This window comes from Barbus barbus, assembly GCF_936440315.1.
Source record: "Barbus barbus genome assembly, chromosome: 19".
Taxonomy (NCBI): Eukaryota; Metazoa; Chordata; class Actinopteri; order Cypriniformes; family Cyprinidae; genus Barbus; species Barbus barbus.
Window position 1 is genome coordinate 9,598,651 of NC_136747.1, and position 15,901 is coordinate 9,614,551.

Sequence of the window (15,901 nt, forward strand, 5' to 3'; positions counted from 1 at the left end):
GTTACGTCACGAGGCGTCCAGAATAAAAATGGGAGGGCCTCGCGCAGACTGTTTTTATTTATTTCTTTGTGTCTAGTGGAAGAAAAACACTGACAGTCCCGCATTCGCGTAGCGATGCGCATCAGTATTAGGACGGTCACGTAGTTTCCCCTCGAGTGTTCAAAGTTACAGGAATCTAAAGGGTGGAGAATGAAGCGGCGCAATGCGGACTGCAGCAAACTCCGTCGCCCGTTGAAACGGAACCGAATCACCGAGGGTATTCACAGCAGGTACGGACGGAGAAGCTCCCGAGCACCGACCGCACCGTAATGGCGTCTCTGAACTGAGCTCGGCCGTTTAAGAGCTGTCACACTCAGATACAGATGACAGTTCAGTGTGACCATTCACTCCGGCCTGAGTGTGTAGCATATGCGAGGATGCTGGCTTTTGTGTATCATCCATAGGCTTCAATAGTGCAGAATATGAAATAATAAGTATTACATATAACAGTTAGTACGGGCCATGTCATGAATGTTCTTATGCAGTTGTCTTTTATAGCCATCATCACAAGGTCCAGCTTGGGCAACTGTGTTTTGGATCATGGTAGCTGAATCAATCAGCTACAATACAAAATCAGACCAACTGGTAGCTGGGCGACCAAGAAAATAACTACAAAGCTTCAGCTGGATCTTTCAGTAGGGCATTGAGATGTCTTTATGTTAATGTTACATTATTGTAACGTTTCTTCCATCTACACTGTTTTCCACATGTGTTGGGTTATTGTAATGAAGGTAATCCTATACAAACTGGTTGATTTTTGACCGTTCTTGTTCAATAAATATTTAGATTAAACTCTTTGCAACGTAATCCTTCTAGTTTTGGTTAATTCTACATGACCGTCACACATGGCTTTATATCTGTGGTCCCATCTGATGAAATTAGTGTGCGTGAACACTACCAAGATCTGATTTTACCAAGCATGATTTTTGGCATAAAAGAAAAATCGATAATTTTGACCCATACAGTGTATATTTTTGGCTGTTGCTACAAATATACCAATGCTACTTACAACTGGTTTTGTGGTCCAGGGTCACATATGGGGTTCCCGCAGTTAAAAAATGTCAGGGGAAAAAAAAAAAAAACCTGGAGGAGCCATGGAAATGGGAAATGTTGAAAGTCATTGAAATGCTTATAGTGAATGCAAATGTCTGTGGTTATGGCTGCACACGGAAGCAGACTACTTTATAAAATGTTGTCTTTTTGGAGACGTTTGCGCACACATATGTGTAACATAATGAAAATTAAATAATTTATAATAAAAATGTATTATTTTGTTTATTGTATTTAAATGAAATTCATACCTGATATATTAATAGAAATCCTCCCTAGAAATTATTTAAAAAGTGCTTACATAAGATTTCATGAATTCATTTTTGTGATTCGTCTGATTTCTCTTGCTCTGGCAGTACCTTCCTGTACCTGAAGTTCCTGGTCGTTTGGGCGCTGGTTCTGCTGGCTGATTTTGTGCTGGAGTTCAGGTTCGAGTACCTGTGGCCTTTCTGGCTTTTCATCAGGAGCGTTTACGATTCCTTTAGGTATCAGGGACTGGTGAGTATTTGACCTCTCATTGATGTGTAATTGAGCAACTAATGGCTCACTCTCTGCTTGATTCTTTATCAATCAGCTTTATAAAGGTCTCTGAGTGACAGGCTAAATCGATCATCTCCACACTTCTCATCTGATTCCACAGGCGTTCTCTGTGTTCTTTGTGTGTGTCGCATTCACATCAGACATCATCTGCCTCCTGTTCATCCCCAAGCAATGGCTGTTCTTCGCCGCCAGCACGTATGTCTGGGTACAGTACGTGTGGCATACAGGTAGGTCGACATCACCCAAGCCTCATCTGACTTTCCAGGAGTATCATTTTAGGATTAAGGCCGCTTACACACTATAGAGTTGAGTTTTAGAGAACACATAGGAGAAATTATTTTGTGAAAGCAATGCTTTATCATGTAACCGAAAATTGCACAATCTGACTTCCGGCTTCCAATGACCAATGAAAACTTCAGTCATGTGAATCTACTTGTGCTTCCAGAAACCCAATTGACTGTTCTTGTTTGATTTCAAACTGTCCCGGTTGGTTCCACATTTCTGTCCATGAAATGCTCTGTCAGACGTTTTGCTAGCGTGTAAGCGCCTAAAGCCTATTATTATTATTCAGTGGCATAATTCAGGAGCATTCTGCTAAATATTACGCAACTGTTCACTTTTATAGCAGTTACTAGAGAGGGTGATGTTGAAAGGGCTTTTCTTATGCAAACAATACCATTTAGATCTCTCTGGATATTCCTTTATCATCAGTGTGTTTTATGATTGCATAAGAAAAATATGAGCAAGTGGGATTTTTTTTATATTTTTAATTCCCCACTTGTTGGTGATTGACATACAGTATTCATAGTTTATTCAAAACTGTTGTTGTTTTGTTTTTGAGAAGTCTCAACTTGATCAAACATACAGTAAGACAGGGAAATAACTGTTTTCTTTTTGAATATATATTAAAATGTAGTTTATTCCTGTGATATCAAAGCTGAATTTTTAGCATCATTACTTCAGTCTTCAGTGTCACATGATCCTTCAGAAATCATTCTAATAGATCGATTTGCTGCTCAAGAAACATTTCTGATTATCATCAATTCTTTTTTTAGACATTCTTTGAATAGAAAATAGAAAACAGCATTTGAAGTAGAAATCTTTACATTATCACTATCACTTTTGAGCAATTTAATGCATACTTGCAGAATATACTGTATGTGCTTCCATGTGGACATTTACTCTGCTCTTGTATTTGAACTCTGAGTGAACAGCAGAGATCTTTGATGGATTTTCAAGTGCTTCTGTCATTATATGTCCTTTTCTTGGGTCGATTCAGTGATACCTCAGGATAGAGGAGGAAAAGCATTGCTGACACTGAGTGATTGTTCCTTGAAAACTGCTTCAATACGCCTTGAGCTGTGACTGTGATTGCTCCTTCTGACACACAACTGGCTGTGCGTCTCAACTAGAGAGGGTGCTTTCAGCAAACTAGGGTTTTGTTTGCAGCCTAGAGCTTGGTTTGTGAAACCTGTGACGTTATTGATCTCCCAAACAGCCAGTGGCCTTTTATGCTACCTCTTAGATGTCTAGGTCACTAATGGGCTAGAAGTCATTATAGTTTGAAGAATTATACTTTTCCTAGATATGCCGTAAGAATGTCATAACTATTAACAGAAGGCTAGAGAACATTATACATAGTTTTCCCTCGCTCTTGTTGTATTTTCAGAGCGAGGTGTGTGTTTGCCGACTGTTTCTCTCTGGATTCTCTTCGTCTACATCGAAGCAACCATCCGATTCAAGGATTTGAAACATTTTCATGTAGACCTTTGCCGTCCATTCGCAGCTCACTGGTAAGCTTTTCTTGCATTTTACTTGCCCCCATGTCATTTCAAACCCGTATGATCTCATTTCTGTTGTGCAACAAAAGAGGAGAAATTCTGAAGTATGTTCATGCTGCTCTTTTCCAAACAATAAACTCACTACAGGGCTCGCAAAATTTCTAAATCCTTGGTAGCCCTTCGGGCAGGTACTCTTCAGATTTTGGTAGCCCGAAAATTAATTTAACTAGCCCAAATAAAATAAAGACCATAACTGTCAATCAAAAACATTTTCAATACACATATCAACGAATATCAAGGAAAGAGTTTTTTTTTTTACTATTTACAAGGTATCTGCAGAATTCTTAAAAATCTATTTAAGGCAATTTGAAAAATTATTTCATAGACAGTTTTAAATACATTAAATGGTATAAGGCCTTAAAAACTCAATTTAGTTGTATCAAATTTAAGGACCCGTGGGAGCAATGTTCCCTCTAATTTTTTTCTTGCTGAGCAAAACTTTTCTCTATTGGGTGGACATTTCGGTCACCTGAGTAAAAGCATTCTTTATACCAGACCTGTACAGCATGCACACAAAAAAGTGTGTAACTTTTAACTTTAATGTGCTATTTATATTTGATTTGACCCTTGATGTAACTAAATGTACATTTTAGGTTACCTGAGAAAACATTTTTACTGTACAATACACTGCAGTTCAAAAATTTGGATCAATACATTTTTTTAAAGAAGTTTTTTTATGCTCATCAAGGCCATATCTATTTGATAGAAAATACTGAATATTATTTCACAAAATAATATTGTGAAATATTATTGCAATTTAAAATAAATGTTTTCTATTTTAATATACTTTAAAATGTAATTAATTCCTGTGAAGCAAAGCAGTATTTTCAGAGTCACCTGATCATTTAGAAGTCATTCTAATACGCTGATTTTTAATCGATGTTGGAAACAGTTGTACTGCTTTTTTATTTTATTTTTTATACTGTATTTTTTGGGACCTGTGATATTTAAAAAAAAATAAAAAGTTAAAAAGAACAGCGTTTAGTCAAAATGGAGATTTTGTGTTACAATATAAACTATTCAAAAGTTTGGGGTCAGAAATGTTTTTCTTTCTTTTTTAAAGATACTTTTAAAAAGTTTAAAGAAAGTTCAACTTTATTCAGAAAGGATGTGTTAAATGGATGAAATTGATAGTAAAGACTTCCATATTTCTATTTTGAATAAATGCTGTTCTTTTAAACTTTTTATTAATCAAAGAAAAAAGTAACACAGGTTCCAAAAAAATATTAAGCAGCAGAACAGTTTCAACACTGATAACAAATCAGCATATTAGAATGATTCCTGAAGGATCATGGGACACTGAAGACTGGAGTAATGATGCTGAAAATAAAGCTTTGATCACAGGAATAAATGCTATTTTATAGTATAGGTATTAAAATAGGAAACCAATATTAGAAATTGCAATAATATTTCACTATATCACAGTTTTTGCTGTATTTTTTAAATGAATACAGCCTTGATGAGCAAGAGACTCAAATTCAAAGACTCAAAAACAAGGTCAATTATTTATCAAGTTTATAATATAGCCCTAACATAATATATTATGAAAACAAACTATTTAAACTGATAGAATAGAATAGAATACAAACTGTAGATCTGTAAGTTAAATATATAAAAAAAACGTGAACATATGAATTCTTCTATAGAGGTCTAAACATCGTTATGAAGTACAGTTTGTACAATACTCTTGTGTGTGACTGAACATGTTTCAGTTTTGTTACCGTTCTTTACCCATCCTCCGCTATTTCCAGCTCTTAATCAAGCCACACTTCTTTAATACACGAGGACGTTTTATTTCACGTCATTGCGTTTGTGTTGTCTCTCGTGTTGAGCGAACCGCAACCATTGAAGTATTCAGTTTCTACAGCGACTCATTTGGTGCATATCGTTCTCTTTCTATGAAACCGGTTCTAACTCTGTCGTGACATCAGCTCTATAGCGGTTTGCCCGAGCATTGCTATTCTTTCCCTTTTACTGCGGCATTCAATCAAATGGCTTCCCAACTCATTTTTGTGTGCGCGAGGCACATTATTTCTTCTGCGCGGCCGCGGTGGAAGAAGAGCGCGGTCGCGCGCGCGCGCGCGCTCAGCTTAGAGGGAACACTGCGTGGGAGCCCTGTATTCAAGGTGGCCCGTCGGGCAGGGCAGTGATACATTTTGGTAGCCCAACTGGAAAACACAATAGCCCCGGGATGTCGGGCTAGCGATTTTGCGAGCCCTGCACTAGCTTCCCTCACAATGCATCCTTTTGAGTTCCATGTAAAAAAGAAGGTCTTGTAATTTTGGGTGAATTATCTCTTCAAGCTTAAAGTCACACCACATTATGCTTAACCAATTTTTGAGTATTAAACATAGCTGATGTAACTGTACTACTTGTAGTGCAGAAGACAGCTTTTTTTTTTAGCTATTTGTAAACACACTGGTGGCATCTCCATAGCAGCAAATGGGAGTGTTGCCATTATCTGAAGTTGTTTGATGTTGAGTCATCACTAGTTGTACCAATCATGTTTTTCCTGTAACATGCTGCTCTAACCATTTCATTGCAGCATTGGCTATCCCGTGGTGACGCTGGGCTTCGGATTCAAGAGTTACGTGAGCTATAAGATGCGTCTGCGCAAACAAAAGGAGGTGCAGAAGGAAAATGAGTTCTACATGCAGCTCCTACAGCAGGCCCTGCCTCCAGAACAACAGATGCTTCAGAGACAGGAACGAGAGACAGAGGAGGGTAAGATCACCATTTGACCAGTTTTATTATATGATCACGTCGTCTTAATTTGTTAAAGGGGAAGCCATGCAAAACAAAGACAAAACATACAAAGACACACAAATTTCCATTAAAAAGATATTAATTTTGAAATTAAATGCATTAAATTAATGAAACGTGACAGTAATGACATTTATAATGTTAAATAAATTATAATTATGTAAATATAAATGCTGTTCTTGTACAGGGGTCATGAACTGCTTTTGTTTTGTTGTTTTTGTGCTGTTCTCTGAGGTCCACTTATAATGTTATCAAGATTTTTACATCAAAAACATCATAATTTAGAAGTAATAGGATATTTTCTGTCCTGCTTTGACCCCCCTCATCAGAACACTGTTTGAATAGGCGTGGCGGATTGTAGACTAGGAAGTAAACGCCCTCTGCTATGATTGGCTAATCGTTGTGTATGTTTGACAGTGTACATTCCTCATAGATAGACGCTGCAGATTTTTAGGCCATAAAGCATAAATAAATCTATACATGTCAAGTGATTTGTAAGAAGAGACAAAGCAATAGTGATCATGTAATGAATACAGTTACTCATGTTGAAGTTGGCACATCATCATCTTTTAGTTTCAATCTTTTTCAAAATCTCGCATCGAATTGTACCTTGTTTGTAAACGAATCCTCGGTAAAATTAAGTTCTTACTGATTCAATCTGGATCTTCATTAAAAATAAAGTTCATCCACTGTTTCCTAGCATTGGGATCAGAGGGAAGGCATTGCAAAGATGATTTTGATGCGCAGAACAACCGTTTTCAAGATATTACAACATAATACATTTTTCTTGAGCAGCAAATGTTAGAATCATTTCTGACAGATCATGTGGCATTGAAGACTGGAGTAATGATGCTGAAAATTCAGTTTTGTCATAGGAAGATATTATATATTAAAACGGAAAAGGTGTTTTTTTTTTTTTATTGTAGTATTTTACAATGTTACTGTTTTTACTGTATTTTTGATCAAATAAATGTAGCATAAGAGACTTTCTGTGAAAAACATGGTTATTTCACACTTTTATTAAAAAAAGTTTAGTAATTTTTGGCAACCCAATCAAAGAGATGAAGTCCTGGTTCATTCATCACGCTGGGAACGAAAGGGTCAACTTTAGTGCATTGTAGGAAACAGTACTCAGTGCTGTGCGTTTTGGATGTATACCACACATTTTGCCTGATGGTATCTAGGTATTCCATGCATACAGAACATTTTCATACTGCGCACATTAAACATACTGCAAAAATAATATCAGTCACATGGTAGTACTAAACAGCCTTTTCATTTGCATGATGCTTTCTGTCTTGTTGCATTTGTAGTCTTACCAGTCAGACAGCTTTGCCATGTAAACTTACAATCTCTTTCATTCATTTGGCAGCCACCTCAAAAGGCATGTCTGATGCAGATTCTGTGTTAGTGGCTCAGAACGGCACTGCTATTACCAAGAAGCTGCCCATCTCTCTGCCTGAACTGGAGTACAAGGAGAAGGGCAAAGACGGGGGGAAAGACAAAAAACAGCAGCAGCAGCACAGCATAGGAATAAACAACAACATCCTACAGACTGTGGATGCTAAGTTACAGGACATTGAGTATATGGAGAACCACCTAAACACTAAGAGACTCAACAACGAGCTCGGTGGCAGCGCCGAGAACCTGTTCCTGAAAGAGGAGGTGGGCAGTGGAGGAGGAAGCGCTGCCACCTCCAAACATTACAAAAACTCCTCCCCCCATAGCCACAACTCCACTAATGGCAGCGTACCATCCTCCTCATCCAGTAGGAGTGAAAAGAAACAGAAGTGTGCAGGGAAGAACCTTGCACCTCACAGAGATCTGATGGAGAACTGTATACCTAACAACCAGCTCAGTAAGCCAGATGCATTAGTGCGGTAAGAGTCCTAACTATGCTCTGATTCAGCAGTTGGAGTGCGTTCGTCCTGTTCATTCTCTTTTTCTCTGTCTGGCAGGCTTGAGCAGGACATAAAGAAGCTGAAGGCTGACCTGCAGGCGAGCAGACAGGTGGAGCAAGACCTGCGCAGTCAGATCAGCTCTCTGAGCAGTGCCGAGAGGACCATGCGCTCTGAGCTCGGCCAACTCCGCCAGGAAAACGAGCTGCTGCAGAACAAGTGAGAAATCAGCTGCTTAAAACCCATTCAAGATGATTACCAGTATATGCCAAAACACATTTTACATGGGGCTCTGACTCTGATTAATTGGGGAACACTTGGCAGGTGGTGTTTTTCATTGAGGGTGAATACTAGTATCAGTTATTTGAATATGTCAGACTGAAAATTCATCATTGATATGATAAATGATTGTGATTGGCTGGTCCTAACCAGTGCTGAGAAAGGTACTGGTATACAGTTAGGGACAATAATTTACACCTGCATAAAGGCCATTCAACTAAAAATCCACTGTGAAAAATTAAAATGGTTATTTAGACCATTGTTGTTATTGTTAACTAAAACTAATAAAATTATTTTTTGGTTAATTTTAATAAAGCTTAAATAAAATGTAAATATTAGATATAAATTTGTTAATAAAATCAATGTTGCCTTGGCAAAAAAAAAAAATATTTGTGGAAAATAATATATATATAAAATGTATGTGTGTTTACAAAATCAAAAAACATTATATTTCACAGATTTATGTATTATCAAGATAATTAAAACATATATATTCATTTTCAAATTATTTTTCTATAATTTAGTAAATTTTATAAAAAAATAAATATAAATTTGTGCTATTTTTTTATTTATATGGCGTGGTCTGTGTGTATGTGTGTGTGTACATATACAGTGTCGTGAAAAGGTTTTTGCCCCTTCCTGTTTTATTAATTTTTTGCATATTTGTCACACTTAAAAGATTCAGATCATCAAACAAATTTTAATATTTCACAAAGATAACCTGAGTAAACACAAAATGCAGTTTTGAAATAATGATTTCATTTATTAAGGGAAAAGAGCTGTCCAAACCTGCCTGTCTCTACATGAGAAAGTAATTGCCCCCCAAATCTAATAACTGGTTGTGCCACCCTTTACAGCAACAATCGCTGTGGAGGAATTGTGGCTCACTCTTTGCATAATTGTTTTAATTCAGCCACATTGGAGGGTTTTCGAGCATGAATGGACTGTTTAAGGTCATGCCACAGCATCTCAATCAGATTTAAGATTTAACCTTAATTTTGTTTTTCTTGAGCCATTCAGAGGTGGACTTGCTGGTATGTTTGGGATCATTGTCCTGCTGCATAACACAAGTGCGCTTGAGGTTGAGGTCACAAACTGATGGCCGGACATTCTCCTTCAGGATTTTCTGATAGAGTGAAGAATTCATGGTTCTGTCAATTATAGCAAGTGGTCCAGGTCCTGAAGCTGCAAAGCAGCCCCAGACCATCACATTACCACCATGTTTGGTATGATGTTCTTTTTATGAAATCCTGTGTTGGTTTTATGCCAGATGTAACGGGCCACACACCTTCCAAAAAGTTCAACTTTTGCCTCATCAGTCCACAGAATATTTGTCCAAAAGTCTTGGGGATAATCAAGATATTTTTTTGGCAAATCTGAGACGAGCCTTTGTGTTCTTTTTGGTCAGCAGTGGCGTTTGCCTTGGAACTCTCCCATGGATGCCCAGTCTCTTTTTTTTATTGTTGAATCAAGAACACTGACCTTAATTGAGGCAAGTGAGGCCTGCAGTTCTTTTAGATGTTGCTCTGGGTTCTTTAATGACCTCCTGGACGAGTCGTCATTGTACTTTTGGCGTAGTTTTGGTAGGCCAGCCACTCCTGGGAAGGTTCACCACCGTTCCAAGTTTTCTCCATTTGTGGGTAATGGCTCTGACCGTGGTTTCAAAACAGAAAGAATTATTTAATGAATTTATTGGGTTATTTCAAATTAATTGTTATATTTAAGCATTACAACAACATTAGCTACATATAGCCTAATACATAGTATGACTATTAATAGGGATGTGCGAGTTTTCTGAAGTGACAGCGATGACTGATAATATAAACAATGATCGGTCATGATTAGCCTATGTGTGACGCTACTTTTTACTGACTTCAAAACTCAGTAGCAACTCTACAAAAACAAGTCAGATAGGGAGCTTTAATTTGGACGCTTTTATTTTAACTTAGAAATACGACATAATCTTTGGCAGTATGCAGCGCATATGAATGTGCCGATACACATGATGCGTTTGCTGTAGAAAACACACCGCATTAAATACGTGAAGCTGAGCGCCAGTCAAAGTCATGACAAAAAGAGTGTGTGTGCTTACTATGATTATTAGGGTAATCTGCAGGAAGCGCAAAAAGACAAAGTGTGAGTTTATCAGTGTGTCTTGTCTTCACTCACATAAAGACTGTCATTTTCTTCTTAAGAAAAAAATTAAGATGTTCTTAAGAATATATTTGAGAACTTATTAAGAATTTTTCAAGAATTGCAATTAAGAACATTCTTATCTTTATCTTAAGAAATTTCTTATGAAGATTTTCGTGAATCCAGCCCCTGGTCTTGAATTTCTTTAGATCGCGGCATGTGTTGCTCTTTAAGCATGCTTCACTTTGTCAGACAGGTTCTATTTAAGTGATTTCATGATTCAACAGGTCTGGCAGTAATCAGGCCTGCGTTTGGCTAGTGCAATTTAACTCGGCTTTCTAAAATAATGTGGTGAATCACAGTTCTTTCATGATCTAACAGGAGGGGGCAATTAACTTTTCACGCAGGGCCAGGTAGGCTTGGACGGCTTTTTTCCCTTAATAAATGAAATCATAATTTAAAAACTGCATTTTGTATTTACTCTGTGTGTGTGTGTGTAGGCCATCATAAAAAAATTAATAAAACAATACCACTGAAAAAATGGCAAAGGCACTTTACAAAATTACTTAAAGTTTGACTTAAAAAAACATCCAATAAACTAAAAATACAGAAAAAAAGGTAATACATAATATTAAGAAATACTATAACAGCATATAAATAATATTACGATGACACTGATTTAGACCCATACAACAGACCAGTTAGAGGTTTGTTTGTTTGTTTGTTTGTTTTTAACCAGTAAATCTCATAAGTACCAAATTTTAATAATATATTTTATTAGTATGTCACCTTTCATACATTAAAATCTCAAAGTGAAATGAAAAAGCTCAAACACTTAAGAAAAGCATACTTTAAAAAAATTATAATAATCTGTTTCCAAGGCCCCAGTTTTATGCTAATCTCTACAATTGTTAATTATTAGTACACTACTAGCTTATTATTTTTCTGTGGAAACACCTGCCTTTGTATCATCAGATGCTCATTTCCTTCTCTCTACCTGCAGTTGTTTATGCCAGTGTTGATTATGTGTGTCTCTGTATTAGGCTTCATAATGCTGTGCAGGCCAAGCAGAAGGACAAGCAAATGATTGTGCAACTGGAAAAGCGGCTCAAGGCAGAACAGGAAGCGCGAGCTGCGGTGGAAAAGCAGCTTGCAGAAGAGAAGAAAAGAAAGAAGATGGAAGAGGCCACCGCCGCACGTGCTGTCTCTCTGGCAGCTGCCTCCAGGTGAGACTTCAGCCAAAAATATTGCTTCAATATTGCTGTGAAATAGTCTTTAAAAGGTAATATGGTGCTGTGTGTTTATGCATCTTGTTTTTATGTATGTGTGCTAGTGGGCCTGACTCTCGCTTTCCTTCACAGAGGAGAGTGCACAGACTCACTGAGGAGTCGCATACGTGAGCTGGAGTCAGAGTGCAAGAAGCTCATGCATGACATGAAGCTGAAGGAAGAACAAATCAGAGAGCTTGAGCTCAAAGCGCAAGTAAGCCAGAACCCCTGCTGACATGCTGCTTTAATATGCTTTCCAAAGAGCAATATTTAGAATAAAGCATTCAGGGAGGAATGACCTTTGTGAAGCAACTTTCTTTTTCAGCTGTTGTCTAGGCCATGAGGGCTTCTGGTTAATGTTAACTCAATAACCAAATAACTATTTAACTGATTTAGTGATGCAAAAATATTGTCATGAAACTACACCAAGATCAAAAAACAAATAAGATCCGCAAACAAGAAATATGCCAAAAAGCTCATATGAATTTATTATCCAGAGGCCACAAATAAAGTGCAAAGTCTGCCGAACGTTTTTGGGTCCAACCCTTCATCAGTGCCATGTTTTCAAGCTTACATCTGCGCCCATTTAACAGGCCCATTTACTGTAATCATTACTTTATACCAGACATTGATTATGGAACACCATATGGATCCAAAAATACATATATATTCTAACTGTACCCATAGTAAATTCAAAGCCAAAAAACATAAATATTCATGATTATCATACTTAAATCTCATACAAAATACAATCATTACATGATTGAAGAAAATACATTTTATCACAGTAAAATAATTCTATAGTACATCTTTATCAATATATAATTTAAGAAATGTAGATTAAAAAAAAGAGTACCAATCAGCATTTACAAAAAACTATTGAGAGTTAATTTGTGAAAATATACCACCATTCAAAAGTTTGGGTTGAGTAAGTTCAAGTTTGGTTGTTTTTTATGATTAGATGAGTCAAAATAAGTCCCTTAAACTCATCAAGGCTGCATTAATTTGCTCAAAAATACAGTCATAACAGTAATATTGTGAAATAATATTACATTTTAAAAATGCTGATAGATTTTAACATGTATTTTATTTCTGTGATGCAAAGCTGAATTTTCAGCATCATTTCTACAGTCTTCAGTGTCACATGATCCTTCAGAAATCATTCCAATATGCTGATTAGCTGCTTTGGAAACATTTCTTATTGTTTTGTGGAAACCGTGATAACTGATAATTTTTTCAGGATTTCATGATTAATAGAAAGTTCAAAAGAACAGCTTTTTTTAAAATAGAAATCTTTTGTATCATTATAAACGACTGCCGAGTGCTTATGAGTATTTTAATGCATCCTTGCTGAATAAATTGGCTAAAATAAAATTTATATATAGAATAAATAAACTTTACTGACCCCAAACTTAGTATAGTAATGCAAATGAGCAATGATTTCCTGAAGTACTCTGAGGTGTGTGTGTGCGTGCGTGCGTGCATGCGTGCGTGTTTTATATGAATAGCGAATCAATAATAAAATTAAATATACACATTTGAAACTTTTTTTGTTGTTGTTTTTTTGAGTGATATTTAGTCTAATTTGGCCTGATTCCTGGGTCAAAGTGTCAGATTCTCATTCAAGTCTGGAAGCAGCCTCATACCGTTCAGATGGATAAAATCTAACCTTAAGATTCATTTACCCCATTATTTATTTTTCTCAAAACATTCTGTTTCACTCAGAAAAATATAGCAGATTATGGATGCAAAATAAGTGGAATCATGTTTCATATTTACTAAAAACGTACCTTCAAATACTTAACTCTTTGTTTCTTTACGTGCAGGAATTGCGCAAATATAAGGAGAACGAAAAGGACACAGAGGTTCTGATGTCAGCGCTGTCGGCCATGCAGGACAAGACCCAGCACCTTGAGAACAGTCTGAGTGCTGAGACCAGAATCAAACTGGATCTCTTCTCAGCACTCGGAGATGCCAAGAGACAGCTAGAGATTGCTCAAGGTCTGCCCCCTTCCTGTCTTAATGTGTCTCTTAGGCTTGTCTGCTTCTGCTCACTAACCTATTCTCTCTCTGTCCCGCACACAGGTCAGATTTTGCAGAAGGAGCATGAGATAAAAGAGTTGAAGCAGAAGATTGCAGAGGTCATGGCGGTCATGCCCAGCATCACCTACTCGGCAGAGACCAACAGCATGACCCCTGTGACTCCACATTACTCCTACAAGTTCATGGACGCCAGTCCTTCCAGCTTGGACCCCAATGCTTCCGTCTACCAGCCGCTCAAAAAGTGAATGTCCAATCACATTGTCCACTTTGCTCTTTGATTAATCTAAGAAGTGCAGTATGCAAACCAATGGGGTGGGGTAGTATTTTTGTTTGATTTACCCCTCCTCTGTTAGTATGGCTCTTCTTTGTTGTTGATAATAAAATAAGTGGAGGAATAGAGAGGAGAAAATTAGAAAAAGGGATGTCACATTGACCAGGACTGCCCTCCTTGTGTTTAAGGTTATTTTTGAAGCTCTTACACCTAAAACCTTTTCTTGGTAACGGCACTTCAGCCTGTTCTTTCTTTTGTCGTCTTCCATCTGTTTTGTAAGCTCTTTATGAAGATCTTTCGTGATTTTATTAGCGCCTCCTCATCTTTGTGTTGAATCTGAACGGTTTTATGTGCCAGTGACTTCTTTTACTTCCCTGGTGTAAACGTACCATCTTTTAAGTTTATGGAATGTAAAAAGAAAAGGGAAAACGTATTGAAATGAGACAAGTATTTGTGATGGAAAAACATTGTTGTGAGTGATTAAGAATGCATTTCAGTTTAAGTATGACCGTTGTATTGTACAAGTCTTTCTTCTTTTCGAGGGAGGTGAAAAGCATTTCATTACAGATGTTGGATTTGAGTTGGAAATAATTTTGGTTTCTGTTCCTCCCGTTGCTGTTTTCTAAAAGGTCGAAGACATGAAAAAACCCATGTATTTAAAAAGGGACTGATCTTCACATTGTATTTGTTGACAAAAATGCTGCATAAATATTTGGGAATGTTGTCGTATTTTGCGGTCAATTCAAGTCCTCTTTGTTACCGGACGAAATTGAAATAGAATTTAGTTGAAACCAGTTGAAAAGCTGAATATATGATGTCTTGTTTGCCAGTTGTTATGTTACACAGTGCCTTGAAATATCTTGTTTAATATTATACGTCGTATTCATCCACCCCTAGAATTCATCTGATTGGTCAGCACACCACATGACCCGTTTTTTTTTTTTTATTTAAAATCATCTGCCCTCTTGTTACCATGTGTTTTTTCAGGGAAAATACAATAACAGCAAGCCCACTCTAATTCACTAGTTACCAATGGTTTGCTGTTTCTGTCATGTCTCTAATTTACATTAACATACTCATTGCATTTTATAATACTTGCTGAATGGTTTTATTTTGGTAAAATATGCCAACTTTTCCTTCCTTCCACCATTTAATGTCATTGAGGACAATGCAAACCATGCGTCATTTCATAGAGACATCATTCAGAGACTGGGATAACACCTGAAAATCAATCCATTAATGCTTCGTGACAGAGTTCTCCTTCACATTTCTTCTTCAGTGGTTTAAGGTTTGTGTCATGATGCAGGCAGAATATGCTTGTTTGGTTTAGTCCTTGTTTTACAACAGGACTTTCTTTTTTATTTGTCTACCTTGGGAAAGTATTACTGTGGGTTGCATTTGGTGTTTTTATGGTAAACTTTGTGGAGAGTAAAGAAGACGCCTTTGTTTCTCATTGTTTGTTTGATTTGTTTTTGTGTGTGTGTGTGTGTGTGTGTGTGTGTGTGTGTGCGCGCACGTGCACACATTACTGTACTCGTTAGGGAAATTTGCACTTCATTCAAATGCGATTGAAACTGAATACTTTACATTTACAAGGGGAGAAAATACATAATGCATACATTTGCCTTCCAAATACATTATAGGTCATAACTTATATCTTTACTTATTTGTATCCTTGTTGCACTTTTGCCAATGTTATGAATGTTTCCAGCAGTCAAAGAATTCAATTTTAATGTGAGATTTAATTGGGTACAAATCTGGTCATTCGTACTTGTG

At 36.9% G+C, this 15,901-nt stretch overlaps 1 protein-coding gene across 2 annotated transcripts; it reads left to right on the forward strand.

Annotated features, from left to right (window-relative positions):
* The first annotated feature begins 18 nt into the window (after positions 1 to 18).
* Positions 19 to 15,577, forward strand: LOC306885288 (macoilin-1). Of its 2 annotated transcripts, XM_079441714.1 has the most exons (11): positions 19 to 269; positions 1,446 to 1,587; positions 1,730 to 1,856; positions 3,299 to 3,422; positions 6,016 to 6,194; positions 7,606 to 8,113; positions 8,192 to 8,350; positions 11,587 to 11,769; positions 11,905 to 12,025; positions 13,638 to 13,812; positions 13,897 to 15,577. In XM_079441714.1, exons 1-11 carry the CDS (start codon positions 190 to 192, stop codon positions 14,097 to 14,099), a joined length of 2,001 nt encoding a protein of 666 aa, XP_079297840.1. In that variant the 5' UTR covers positions 19 to 189; the 3' UTR covers positions 14,100 to 15,577. The 2 variants fall into 2 exon arrangements, with proteins under 2 accessions (XP_079297840.1, XP_079297841.1); XM_079441715.1 differs by lacking the exons at positions 3,299 to 3,422; positions 6,016 to 6,194 and having other exon boundaries at positions 20 to 269.
* The last annotated feature ends 324 nt before the right edge of the window (positions 15,578 to 15,901 follow it).

What these genes read in the sequence shown, in the direction of transcription:
- LOC306885288 (XM_079441714.1), top strand. Translation starts at nt 190, where the DNA reads ATGAAGCGGCGCAATGCGGACTGCAGCAAACTCCGTCGCCCGTTGAAA. An exon ending in ACAGTACGTGTGGCATACAG is followed by an intron (nt 1,857 to 3,298) that starts GTAGGTCGACAT and finishes TTGTATTTTCAG; the next exon opens with AGCGAGGTGTGTGTTTGCCG. An exon ending in ACAGCTAGAGATTGCTCAAG is followed by an intron (nt 13,813 to 13,896) that starts GTCTGCCCCCTT and finishes TCCCGCACACAG; the next exon opens with GTCAGATTTTGCAGAAGGAG.